The following is a 13,719-nucleotide window of genomic DNA, read 5'->3' as shown; positions in this document are numbered from 1 at the left end:
AGGAGGGTGGGGGCAATTCTAATCTCCGGGGGGAGTTGGGTCCAGAGGGCCAGGGTTGCCACAGAGAAGGTTCTTCCCCTGGGCCCCGCCAAACGACATTGTTTTGTTGACGGGACCCGGAGAAGGCCAACTCTGTGGGACCTAACTGGTCGCTGGGATTCGTGTGGCAGAAGGCAGTCTTGTAGATACCCTGGTCCGGTGCCATGAAGGGCTTGATAGGTGATAACCAACACCCTCCCCAGGCTCCAAAGGCTTCCCTATAGCCGGAGGAGGGGAAAAACGCCCTCCCCGTACCTCCGGGGGCTCTCTGAAAGCCAAAAGCGCCCTCCCAGAGCCTCTGTCCGAGCCAAAAATAAGGTGACTGGCACACACATGCACGTTGGAGCTGAGCTAGGGCAACGGCTCATGTGTCAACAGATATGGCTCTATGTGGCACCCGTGCCATAGGTTTGCCATCACTGGTTTAGCCCATAACTGTATAACGGGCGAAGGAAAAGGTTTAGAAGAAACCCTCCTTAGTTTCTCAGGCTCTAAATGACACGAGTGGGAAATTTTTGCTTTTAGACTTAAAAGATTCTATTAGTGAAGCTTTAGGGAGCAGCCGGATAAGAGACAACTTAGCCCATAACTGTATAACGGGCAAAGAAAAGGGCTCAGAAGAAACCCTCCCGAGTTTCTCAGGCTGTAAAAGACGCTAATGGGAGATTTGTTCTTTCAGAATTGAAACATTCAATGTAGCGTTAGAGAACAGTCGGATAAGAGACAGCTTAGTCCAGAGCTGTATAATGGGAGGAGAAATAGGCTCAGAAGAAACCCTCCCGAGTTTCTCAGGCTGTAAAAGAGATGGGGAGGGGGGGAGAGTATTGTACCTTCTGACTTGCAATATTCTGTCAATTTAAGTACAGGTAGTCCTCTACCTATGACCACAATTGAATCCAGAATTGATGTTTGCAGATCTTGCGACGACCATCAGTTTGCAAAATGGTCGTAGGTCACTTTTTTCAGGGCTGTTGTCACTTCGAATTGTTATTGTGAACTTTTATAAGCTGAAGTCCCACCCATAGAATTAGCTCACCTGGTTGGGTCCACCTGAGAGTTGGGAAGCACCTGAGTTGGGGCTTCCAAGGGAGAAAGATGGACGTCCCTTCATCTCTGCTCTCCTTCTCCTTCTAGGACGCCTTGTTTTTCCTCAAAGACTTTTTCACCAGCGTGGCGGCCAGCATCAATCCCGTTGTGCCCATGGAAGCCGGCTCTGAAGGTAGGTCCCTCCTTAACCATGATCTATACTGGCGCAGCAGGTTGACTCATTGCTCACTCCAGGAGTACGATCCTCCCCAGCTGAAGGTTGACTCGGCCTTACGTCTTTCCGAGGTCGGTAAAATGAGGACTCAGATTGTTGGGGTCAAGAGGCTGACTCTGTAAACTGCTTAGAGAGGGCTGTAGAAGCACTGTGAAGCAGTATATAATGCTATTGTCCTTCCTTCCCTCCCTACTTCCTTCCTTCCTTCCCTCCTTCTTTTCCTTCTTCCCTCCCTTCTTTCCTCCCTCCCTCCTACCCTCCTTCCTTCCCTCCTTCCTTCCTTCGTTTCCTTCTTCCTCGCTGCCTTGTGGCCTCCCTCCCTCCCGCCTTCCTTCCTTCCTTCCCTCGCTGCCTCCCTCCCTCCCGCCCTCCTTCTTTCTTTCCTTCCTTCCTTCCCTCCTTCCTTTCCTTCATCCCTCCCTCCTTCCTTCCTTCCCTCCCTCCTTCCCTCCCTCTCTCCCTCCCTCCCTCCCTCCCTCCCTCCCTCCCTCCCTCCTTCCTTCCTTCCTTCCTTCCTTCCTTCCTTCCTTCCTTCCTTTCTCTTCCCTGCCAGCACAGCTTGTGGAGAGTTGGTGTAATGTGGGAGTATCTAGATCAGTGATAGTGAACCCATGGCATGGGCGCCACAGGTGGCACGCAGAGCCATATCTGATGGCACACAAGCCGTTGCCCTAGCTCAGCTCCAATGTGCATGTGTGTGCTGGCCAGCTGATTTTTGGCTCACACAGAGGCTCTGGGAGGGCGTTTTCGGCCTTCAGAGGACCTCTGGGGGATGGGGGAGGGCTTTTTTACTCTCCCCTGGCTCTGGGGAAGCCTTTGGAGTCAGAGGAGGGTGAAACACGAGCCTACTGGGCTCATTAGCAGTTGGGAAATAGGCCATTTCCGGCCTCCAGAGAGCCTCCACAGGGTGGGGAAGCTGTTTTTCCCCTCCCCAGTCATTAAATTATGGGTGTGGCCATTCACGCATGCGCGATAGCGTGCGTGTACTCTTTTTCAGCACCCAAGGGAAAAAAGGTTCCACTGACCTACGTGCACCCACAACTGCTCACGTGGCTGCATTCTGGACAAGCTGGAGTGTCCGAACATTCTTCAGGGGCAGCCCCATGTAGGGCGTGTTATAGTAGTCTAACTGTGAGGTGATAAGGGCGTGGGTGACCGTGAGAAGAGCCTCCTGATCCAAATAGGGTCACAATTGGTGCACCAGGCGAACCTGTGCAAAGGTCCTCTTTTTGTCCTATCGAGAGGGCCCAACCTCCCAGTCCAGGTTGCTGTTCTTCTGCCTTTTGTCTTTCTTTGGCTGGGGATGATGGGTGCTTGTTTCACATCCCGGGTGTGCAGAGGAGGGTCGGGAGGACTTTTGTGGGTCAAGAAGGGCCTTCAAAAAGAGTTTCACCCCTCCAGGTTGTGTCGAGTCCCCCGGGAAGGACATCGAGGCAGCCGAAAGATTGATGGAGACCTCGGTGGAGACCACGACCAGTGAAAACAGCTCTAGCGCTTCTTCTTCCTCCGAGCAGCCCATATATTTCCGGTATGGATGCAGGTGGGGCTGGGGGCGGGCAGGAAAGGGATTGTAGGGGTGGGGACCCTCACTGTAATGAGGGGTGGTGCCCCTCCAGAGTTTAGATGGAGCCCTCTTTTCCAACCTCAGCAAGTTGAAGACGGGTGGACTTCAGCTCCTAGGATTCCCCAGCCAGCTTAGCATTAAATCTAATTTTTGAAGGTTAGCATTTCCAGAGGCGGGACCCATTAGACGAGAATGCAGAGGTTTTGTTAAAAAACAATTCTGACGGTGGTGTGCAATCAAGGCTTAACTCCTTTTCCATATGTGTGTGTATGTTTATGTGAGAGAGAGTCAGATACACAGGCAGAGAGACAAAGGGAGAGAGAGAGAGAGAGAGAGAGAGAGAGAGGGAAACACAGAGAGAGACAGAAAGAGAGAAAGAGAAACAGAAACAGAGAGAGACAGAGACAGTGGGATAGAGAGAAAGAATGAGAGACAGAAACAGACAGACAGAGAGAAAGACACACACAGATAGAAAGACAAACGGAGGGAGAAAGAAAGAAAGAGCGGCAGAGACAGACAGACAGACAGAAAGGGGGAGAGAAAGAGACAGACAGACAGAGGGAGGGAGAGAGAGACAGACTGAAAGAGAGGGAGAGAGAAACAGAGACAGAAAGAAAGACAGAGAGGGACAGAGAGAGAGAGACAGACAGAGAGGGAGAAAGAGACAGGGAGATAAAGAAAGAGAGAAAGAGAGAGACACAGAAAGAGAGGTAGAGAGAAAGAAAGAGACAGACAGAGAGAGAGAGAAAGAAAGAGAGACCAGAGACAAAAAGAAAGACAGAGGGATACACAGAGAGAGAGAGAGACAGAGACAGGCTGAAAGAGAGAGATAACAAACACAGATAGAAAAAAAGAGAGAGAGACAGAGGGACAGAAACACACACACACACAGACAGACAGAGGGAGGGAGGGAGGGAGGGAGGGAGAGAGGGCGGGGAGAGATCCTTCAAAGAGATGGGTGTTAATTACAAGTACTGTAGTCCTTGAGTTACAACTGTTTGCTTAGCAATGAGTCGCTTCGAGAAGGGAAGCATAGAAATAGAAAGGAAGGAAGGAAGGAAGGGAGAGAGGAAGGAAGGAAGGAAGGAAGGAAGGAAGGAAGGAAGGAAGGCTGAGAGTTATTCCAGACCTCCATGGGGCACTGATGACAGATTTTCCATAAAGATGGGTGTTAAAAGTTTGATGCCCAAAGCTTCCCCTCCTTTGCCTGCCTCTCCAAAAGACAAGAGAGGCCCTCAAACCAGCTGTTCTTCTCCCTCCTCCTCCTCAGAGAGTTCCGGTTCACCTCTGAAGTCCCCATTTGGCTGGATTACCACGGGAAGCATGTCACTGTAGACCAGGTGGTGAGTAGTTTAGCCAACGCCAAGCCCTTTGCCTCCCAAGTTCACCGAAATTACAGACTGACATAGTCAGAAGGGACCTTGGAGGTCTTCTACTCCGGGAGTAGGCAAAGTTGGCTCTTCTATGACTTGTGGACTTCAACTCCCAGACTTCCTGAGCCAATCATGCTAGCTCAGGAATTCTGGGAGTTGAAGTCCACATGTCACAGAAGAGCCAACTTTGCCTACTCCTGTTCTAGTCCAACCCCCTGCTCAGGCAGGAAACCCTAGACTATTTCAGACATTTTATCCAATCGCTTTAAAAATTTCCAGGGTCGGAGCATCCCCAAATGTCTGGAGGCTCTGTTGGGAAATTTCTCCTTAGAAAAACCAAAGGTACAAGGACAGTTTTAGGCAAGACCAGGCTCAAAAACAATTAACTGTGAGATGGACTTTGGAGTCCCAGAGGACGATCCCTTAAACATGAGCCCGCTGTGTGCAGCCACCACCAAAAATGCTAATACAACCCTCGGATGTATAAACACAGGGCATAGAAATCAAAATTGTGTGAAGGATTAGTACCGCTTTACAAATAGAAACATAGAAGACTGACAGCAGAAAAAGACCTCATGGTCCATCTAGTCTGCCCTTATACTATTTCCTGTATTTTATCTTAGGATGGATATATGTTTATCCCAGGCATGTTTAAATTCAGTGACTGTGGATTTATCTTCCATGTCTGCTGGAAGTTTGTTCCAAGGATCTACTACTCTTTCAGTAAAATAACATTTTCTCACGTTGCTTTTGATCTTTCCCCCCAACTAACTTCAGATTGTGTCCCCTTGTTCTTGTGTTCACTTTCCTATTAAAAACACTTCCCTCCTGGACCTTATTTAACCCTTTAACATATTTAAATGTTTCGATCATGTCCCCCTTTTCCTTCTGCCCTCCAGACTAGACAGATGGAGTTCATGAAGTCTTTCCTGATACATTTTATGTTAAATCTTCAAGAAGGCCACGCCTGTAATGCTAAATCCAGTTTTGGTCACCAGATTACAAAATGTTGTGGTTGGCTCTGGCCCAGCTCCTGCCCCAGGGAATGGGGAGGTGGATGCAGGGGAAACTTCAACATGTCACAGGCCTGTGTTATTGCCGACAGAATCAGTTCAGAGTTTAGTTTCCTCGGACGAAGAAGAAGGAGGTGGGAGTGACTCGGCAGAGGAGGGCTTGGCACACAGCCCAGGCAGTCAATCTCCATTATCTTCCTTTGATTCGGATGATGACATTATGGACCCATACAAGCGCAGAATTATGCGTAGAAAAGACCAAGTAAGGATATATTACAGGAGATTAGAGCAGCCACCTGTGTTTGGGTGGGGCTCCAGTAATTAGGGCTGCTGCTATAAATAGCAGCACGTGGGTTTGGCCATTGTGGAAGAATATCTGATCGGAGTTCGTCAGGAATGGTGTGTTTTCTGGAATTTGTTGCCTTTTCACACCTTGGAAAACAAAGCAGAGCAACATGTGTGTGTGTGTCTGTCTCACTTCGTTGGAAGAAGAAGGGGTGTGAAGTTTCTTCACAGCTGCTAGCTAAGTACTTAATGACTGCTTAAGGGAAATTGTACAGACTACCCGGTTGTTTTGGGAAGAGTGCTCTTTGCAATGCAAAAAGAGTGCTTTGTTTATTTTGACTTTTGTGATAAAGAACATTGTTTTGAATTTTCAAACGTGTGTGTGTGTCTGAAATTTGTACCCTTGAATTTTCGGGAGGCTCCTACCAGAGAGCCCGGCAGAACACAAAAGATGTTGAGACTTTTGCAAAAAGTGTGGAGAAGAGCAACTAAAAGCATCAAAGGCCTAGAGGCAAAAAAACCATGAAGAACGGCTGCAGGATTTGGGCCTGGCCAGTTTACAGAAAAGAAGGACTAGGGGTCCCATGATAGCAGCGTTCCAGGATTTGAGGGTCTGCCACAAAGAAGAGGGGGTTTATTTTTGAAAGGCAGGACAAGAAATAATGGATGGAAACAAACCAAGGAGAGAAGCAACCTGAAATTAAGGAGAAACGTCCTAACGATGAGTATAATTAACCGGTGGAACAGCTTGCCACCAGGAGTTGTGGATGCTCCATCACTGGAGGTTTTTAAAGGAGAGACTGGACAGCCACTTGCCTGAAACAATATAGGTTCTCTTGCTTGAGCAGGGGTTGGACTAGAAGACCTCCAAGGTCTCTTCTAGCTCTATTCTGATTGATCGATCGATTGATATGGTATAGGGCCGTAATGGCAAACCTATGGCACTCCAAGGTCCCTTCCAGCTCTGTTATGATTTGAGTTCACACAAACGTATTTTAATTTATTTAATTTATTTGTATCTCGCATTACTCCACCGCCAGCCTCCCTCCAAAAAGGGGGACCCTGGACGGTGTATGCAGGAGAACCTCAAACTACGAAAGCAACGTGTGACAATTAAAATGTCAAGGGTTAAAAATGTTGGAATTAAACCTTTAAAACTTGATAACAAGCATTATTCCCCTCTCGTTGTTTCCTTCCCCACCAGGGCACCTTCGCTGGCATCCTGATCGGTTTGGCTCAACTCAACTGCTCCGAGCTGAAATTGAAGCGACTGTGCTGTCGCCATGGGTAAAAAAATCCTTTCCTCTGTTACTTAGAGGTCAGGGAAGTGTGGGGCAGATATTATCTGATTGATTTCTGAATATAGCAATAGCATTAACATAGAAACATAGAAGACTTACAGCAGAAAAAGACCTCATGGTCCATCTAACAAAAGCATTTAGACTTATCTACCGCTTCACAGTGCTTTTAAGCCCCCTCTAAGCTGTTTACAGAGTCAGCCTCTTGCCCCCAACAATCTGGGTCCTCATTTGACCCACCTGGGAAGGACGGAAGGTTGAGTCAACCTTGAGCCGGTGGTGAGATTTGAACTGCTGAACTACAGCTAGCAGTTAGCTGAAGTAGCCTGCAGTGCTGCACTCTAACCACTGTGCCACCCTGGCTCTCATCTGGAGGCTTTCAAGAAGAGACTGGACTGACATCTGTCAGAAATTGTGTAGGGTCCCCTGCTTGGCTGTGGGGTTGGACTAGATGACCTCCAAGGTCCCTTGCAACTCTGTTAATATGTGGCCAGGAAAGAGGAGGGGAAATAACAGAGACAATGAGAGAGAATCATGCTACTGGCTCCCTCTTGTGGCAATTCTCAACACTAACTCTTAAAGCTATAGTGTTTCAATATATACAAGCATTCGTTGTTAGCTTGTTTATGTATTGCCAAATCCAACTGTTATGTACATAGTGCAAACATTTGCCACCATCCAGTCAGAGCTGATGAAGCTTCTGTTTTTCAAAGAAAAACCAGAAAGTAAATTTGCGTCTTGAAAAAGCACCTTTGTATGCTTCCCCCATCAGTGTCCTTTTTCTCTCTTTCCAGGCTGCTGGGGGTGGAGAAGGTGGTCAGCTACGCCCTGACCGAGTGGCTGACGGACATCCGTAAAAACCAGCTGCCCGGCATCCTGGGTGGAGTCGGTCCCATGCACTCCTTTGTGCAGCTCTGTGAGTGGCCCCCTCTCTCTGCTCAGCGTTGTGGTGGGAAGTGAATGGGTGACTTGCAGACCTTGGGTTGTGAGTGGTCCACGTCCAGCTCAGCTGATCATGGATTTTGAGGAGTACTGGCATCACAGGCCAGTGTTCTTGCCATCTGAGTCTCTGAGTGTGAGGGTTAGGGCTTGGGGAACCACCAGAGACTGTGTAGAACCCCTAGTTAGGGTAGTGTCTGAATCAGAGGACGATGGGGACTTTGAGGACCCTCTCTTAGATGCAAGGGTTAGAAGAATGAGAGCTAGGCATAAATATCTCTCTGGAAGGGGGTCTAGACATTGATTAGCTCCTAGTATTTATAGGAGGGGTTGATGGGAGAAGAGGTGTGGCAAGCAAGGCTCATCATGAAGACGGTGCCGCGAGAGACTGCTTCTCAGTCCATGGATTTCAATTCCTGCTTTTACAGAAGCCGTTTAAGCTCTGAAGTGAAAAAAACCAGAGGCATCTCATTAGAGAAGATTTATGCCTCGAGCTGGCTGGCATCCCGGACTGTTATCGATGCTCCTTAGACGGGAATGCTGTCAGCCTGAAATGCCTGAGAATTCGCTTATTTCTTGCTGGACTTGTTGTAAATAATCACATCTTTGTGTGAATTTTTTACACTGTGTAAATAATTGATCAATGTTTCAAGCGTGTGTGGGTTTGCTTTCTAATAATTGATCCAGATAGACACTTTGCTTCTTCTCATCCACTTCCCCCTTTTTTCCTCTCCTCCTCGACCCCCCCCCCCCCACAACAGTCCACGGCCTGCGGGACCTCTTCTGGCTGCCCATCGAGCAGTACCGCAAGGACGGGCGCATCATCCGCGGACTGCAACGTGGTGCCGCCTCCTTTGGCACCTCCACCGCCTCGGCGGCTCTCGAGCTCAGCAACCGCCTGGTGCAGGCTATTCAGGTTTCCATGGAGGGGTCCGCCCAGGAAGGGAGGGAAGGAGGGTGGGGCTTTCCCAGAGCCCCACCCAAAATGGGATGTTTGGGAGAAGCTGAATCTAGACTCAAGGATGGGCAACGATGGTGAGTGTATGACGTGTGGACTTCAGCTCCCAGAATTCCTGAGCCAGACAAATGCCCCACTTTTAGACTTCAATTCCCAGAATTCCCGAGCCACACAAAATATCATCTGTGGACTTCAACTCCCAGAATGCAACTCTACCACCTCTAGATTTCCAGGTCACAGGAATCGAAGCCCAGGAATTCTGGGAGTTGAAGTCCACAGATTACACGGTCGTCATAGCTGCCCAGCCCTGACCTAGACCCCCCCAGTCTGCCCCTTCTCTGTGGGAAACGTAGCCCTTCCCTCCCTATAGATGTCCAACCTTACCCCTCCCTCCTCTCTCTTTTCCTGCTTTCAGGCCACGGCCGAGACCGTCTACGACATCCTGTCCCCCACCGCTCCACCGTCCCGCGCCCTGCCAGACAGGAAGTACGCCCGCAAGCTACGTCGGGGTCATCAGCCGGCCGATCTACGCGAAGGGGTGGCCAAGGCCTACGACACTGTGCGCGAGGTGGGTTGCCGAGGAGGGTTGGGGGAGAGATTTAGCCCCATCTTTGGTGGGGTGGGGGCTGACATCCTTTTTCTATTCCCTCCCCCCAACTTTTATTCAATCCTGTTTGATTCTCGGAGTTCGTCTGGACCAGAGGTCTTCAAACTTGGCCACTTACATAAGAACATAAGAAGAGCCATGCTGAATTAGGCCAAAGCCCATCGAGTCCAGCATTCAGTGTCCCAAAGTGGCCCATGGGGATCTTGAACAGAAAGAGAAGGCAAAACAAGTGGTACCCAAGGGAATTCTGCCTGCCTAACCAACATAGAGGCGGCACATGGACATCCGTTTCAATAACCACCGATACATTTGGCATCCATGAATCTGTCTAATCCTGCTTTGAAGCTATCCAGGCTGACAGCTGTCACGACTTTAAGACCTGTGGACTTTAACTCCCAGGATTCTCCAGCCAGCTCTTCAAACTTGGCCACTTTAAGACTTGTGGACGTCAACTCTATGCTGCACTGGCTGGGGAATTCTGGGAGTTGACGTCCACAACTCTTAAAATGGCCATGTTTGAAAACCTCTGATCTGGACAAATCCCTGCCAAAGTGTTTCAGAAATTTCTCTTTGCCATTGTCTCTTTTGAGGGGCTCCAAGAGAGTGTTCGGCTCAAAGTGATCCAGCTTGGCTGGAATTAGAACTCCCAGTTGTCCGATTTCTAGCTGGCCTGCCTGTCCAGTTGGCTACCTAATTGGCAGTCATTGTTTTAAGCGAGTCCACAGCTGCTAAGTCAGGCTGCGGTTGTTAAGCAAAACCTCTTGTTAACTTATCTTAAAACAGGAGGGACAGTTTTCAGGCAAAACCAAAATACTATATTGTCATTCATGATCACGGAACTGCGGGATGCCACAACCGACCATAAATGCCGGCCAGTTGCTGACCCCCCTCCCCCAAACAAATGCACAGAGCAATGGAGGTCATGTAGTCCAAGCCCTTCATGGCACCAGACCAGGATATCTGCGAGACCGCCTTCTGCTGCACAAATCCCAGCTGCCGGTTAGGTCTCACAGAGTTGGTCTTTTCCAGGTCCCGTCGACTAAACAATGTCGTCTGGCGGGACCCAGGGGAAGAGCCTTCTCTGTGGTGGCTCCGACGCTCTGGAATCAACTCCCCCCAGAGATTAGGACAGCCCCCACCCTCCTTGCCTTTTGTAAACTCCTTAAAACCCACCTCTGTCGTCAGGCTTGGGGGAACTGAGACATCCCCCCCTTGCCTATGTAATTTTGTGCATGATATGACTGTGTGTATGCATTTTATCTACATTGGGTTTTTTTTTCTTTTTAGACTTTTTAATGTAAAACTGTTATTTTAGATTTTAATTATTAGATTTGTTGCCATGTATTGTTTTTATCACAGTTGTGAGCCACCCCAGGTCTACGGAGAGGGACGGCATACAAATCTAATTAATAATAATAATAATAATGATAATAATAATAATAATAATAATAATAATAATAATAATAATAATAACCCCCCTGCCGAAGCAGGAGACCTCATACTGGTCGCCTGCACCCAAAACCGTTTCTTTAGTCACGGTTACAGGACCCACGGGGATGTCACAACTTTGTAAGTGCAGAAAATGGTCCTTGATTGCTTTTTATCAAGGACCACTTTCCACACTTATGACGTTGCGACATCCCCTTGGTCCCCTGATCAAAATTCAGATGCTTGACAAGTGACTCAGTTGATTTATGAGTCATGCCTGGGGGTCACGCAATCCCCAGATTCACTTAGCGACCGGGTTCCTAACTTAACAGCTGCAGCGATTGGCTTCATGACGGTGGCAGGAAAAGGTCATGAAATTTGGGGAAATCCAGTTAACAAACCTGGCTGGCTCACCGACAGTTGTTTTTGGGCCCGGTCGTGGTCGTAACTCCACTCTCAATCCAGGGGGCTGAACGGAGAGACCCTTTCTTGTCAGTGCGGTCAGGCAGTAGGGAAAACAAGTAGAATGCTTGGCTGCATAGCATATAACAAGCAGGAAGAGGGAGATTATGATCCCGCTGTATAGAGTGCTGGTGAGACCCCATTTGGAATACTGTGTCCAGTTCTAGAGACCTCACCTACAAAAAGATATTGACAAAATTGAACGGGTCCAAAGACGGGCTACAAGAATGGTGGAAAGTCTTAAGCATAAAACGTATCAGGAAAGACTTAATGAACTCAATCTGTATAGTCTGGAGGACAGAAGGAAAAGGGGGGACATGATCGAAACATTTAAATATGTCAAAGGGTTAAATAAGGTCCAGGAGGGAAGTGTTTTTAATAGGAAAGTGAACACAAGAACAAGGGGACATAATCTGAAGTTAGTTGGGGGAAAGATCAAAAGCAACGTGAGGAAATATTATTTTACTGAAAGAGTAGTGGATCCTTGGAACAAACTTCCAGCAGATGTGGTAGATAAATCCACAGGAACTGAATTTAAACATGCCTGGGATAAACATAGATCCATCCTAAGATAAAATACTGGAAATAGTATAAGGGCAGACTAGATGGACCAGGAGGTCTTTTTCTGCCGTCAGTCTTCTATGTTTCTATGTCATCAACGCCTCTTTCTTGTCTCCCTCCCCTCCCAGGGTGTCATAGACACGGCTCAGGCTATCTGCGACGTAGCGGCTCGTGGGCACGAGCAGAAAGGCATCACGGGAGCCGTGGGCGGCGTCCTGCGCCAGATCCCTCCCACCGTGGTCAAGCCGCTGATCGTGGCCTCCGAAGCCACCTCCAACCTCCTGGGCGGCATGCGCAACCAGATCAAACCCGACGCCCTGAAGGAAGAATCGCTCAAGTGGCGCTTGGAAGAGAGCCAGGATTAGCCGAGGGGGGGCTCCTTTACACCCCCCCCGAACCACGGACCCAGGCGCCCGCTTGGTCATTTGCACAGCCACGGAGGAAGCGGCCATAACTGTGAGACAAGGGGGCCAATATGCCCCGGCCACGAGCCCACCAATCCAACCCACCGGATCCTGTATGGACCACGAGGGGTTGGTGGCCATCTCCTCCCGCCTCACCCTTATTTCTGTACTTTTTTTGGGGGGGTGTCTCTCACTGCCTCCCCCCCAATTTGATGCATGGTCTGCAGCTCTGTTCTCTCCCCCCTCCACCACGAAAAGCACTTGGGGACGGGGAGAGCAGGCTGGAAGGGAGAGAAAACCAACTTTTGAGATTAAAAGGATGTGACTTGTTTTCAGCTCTTGCTCGCTTGGATCCTGGTCAGATCCCGGCTTAATGATTGGCAGGTTGGGCTCCTGGGAATAGGAAAACCCAGACAGAACAGCCTGTAATGTTTGCATTCGCCTGTTTTTTTCCGCTCCCTGGATGGACTTCCAAAACCAGGTCGGGCCACACTGGGGTGCCATCGCTCCGGTTCGTGGGCTTTCCGCAAAGGAGCCGGATTCGAAAGAGTCGAGCCGGCAGTTTTGGCCAAATGTCATTTTGACTTTTTTCCTTTGGACTTTTTCTGGGAATTCTCCCCTACGCTAAGTATCTGGAGATCCAGCTCACAGAATCTGGGCAAAAAAAAAAAAAGATGGTTTATTGTTTGAGGCCAAATGCGTGATGTATCCAATCAAGGTTTTTTTAAAAAACAAACTGAGTTTATTTAATCCTAGCTTCGCTTAAATCCGATCCCACGATGGGTTCATCTTGCCAAGGTTAGATCAAGGCTCAGTTTTCTGGGTTTGGTTGGATCTTTCGAGTTGCCTTGGGGGTGACCAGAACTGGACACGGTATTCTATGTGTGGTCTATAAAGCGGTTATAAGAAGCCCCTGACAGCTCATTTAACGAGAAAAGGACAGAAGTTGCCCTGGAGGCTTTCAAGAAGAGGCTGGACTGCCATCGGTCAGAAATGGTGTCGGGTCTCCTGCTTGGGCAGTGGGTTGGACTAGATGACCCACAAGGTCCCTTCCAACTCTTGTTAGTTATTTTTTGAAAAAATTGTTATGGGGAAATCAGGGTCAGTTAATTTGGTCCCTAGCTTAACAAATGGAAGGATTTACTTTGCCAAGAAATGTCATAAAATGAGCAAAGCTCACAAACGTCTGACTTAGGGACAGACATGTCCATTATGGTCGTAACTTGAGGACTACCGATATTAGCATTTGTGCAATGTTTTTAACAGATTAACAGAGTTGGAAGAGACCTGGTAAGTCATCAGGTCCAACCCCCATCCAAGGGGGAGACCCTACACCAGAGGTCCCCAAACATGGCAACTTTAAGACTTGTGGACTTCAACTCCCAGAATTCTGGGAGTTGAAGTCCACAAGTCTTAAAGTTGTCAAGTTTGGGGACCTCTGCCCTACACCTTTTCTCATCAATGCCAGTTGTTTCTTCTTGAAAGCCTCCAGTAATGAAGCTCCCACAACCTCTGAAGGCAACTTCT

At 48.7% G+C, this 13,719-nt stretch overlaps 1 protein-coding gene across 1 annotated transcript in view; it reads left to right on the top strand.

Annotated features, from left to right (window-relative positions):
- Positions 1–12,928, top strand: part of ATG2A (autophagy related 2A) — a 94,673-nt gene extending 81,745 nt beyond the window's left edge. Inside the window, 8 exon segments of the mRNA XM_070766508.1 lie at positions 1,174–1,258; positions 2,702–2,828; positions 4,135–4,207; positions 6,740–6,822; positions 7,628–7,749; positions 8,534–8,688; positions 9,146–9,298; positions 11,917–12,928. Of these exon segments, the coding sequence (XP_070622609.1) occupies positions 1,174–1,258; positions 2,702–2,828; positions 4,135–4,207; positions 6,740–6,822; positions 7,628–7,749; positions 8,534–8,688; positions 9,146–9,298; positions 11,917–12,153 (1,035 nt within the window). The 3' untranslated portion in view covers positions 12,154–12,928.
- The last annotated feature ends 791 nt before the right edge of the window (positions 12,929–13,719 follow it).

The sequence above is a fragment of the Erythrolamprus reginae genome, chromosome 13 (assembly GCF_031021105.1).
Source record: "Erythrolamprus reginae isolate rEryReg1 chromosome 13, rEryReg1.hap1, whole genome shotgun sequence".
NCBI lineage: Eukaryota > Metazoa > Chordata > Lepidosauria > Squamata > Dipsadidae > Erythrolamprus > Erythrolamprus reginae.
The sequence above is the reverse complement of the archived record's forward strand: the minus strand, read 5'-3'. Positions and strand labels throughout refer to the sequence as shown.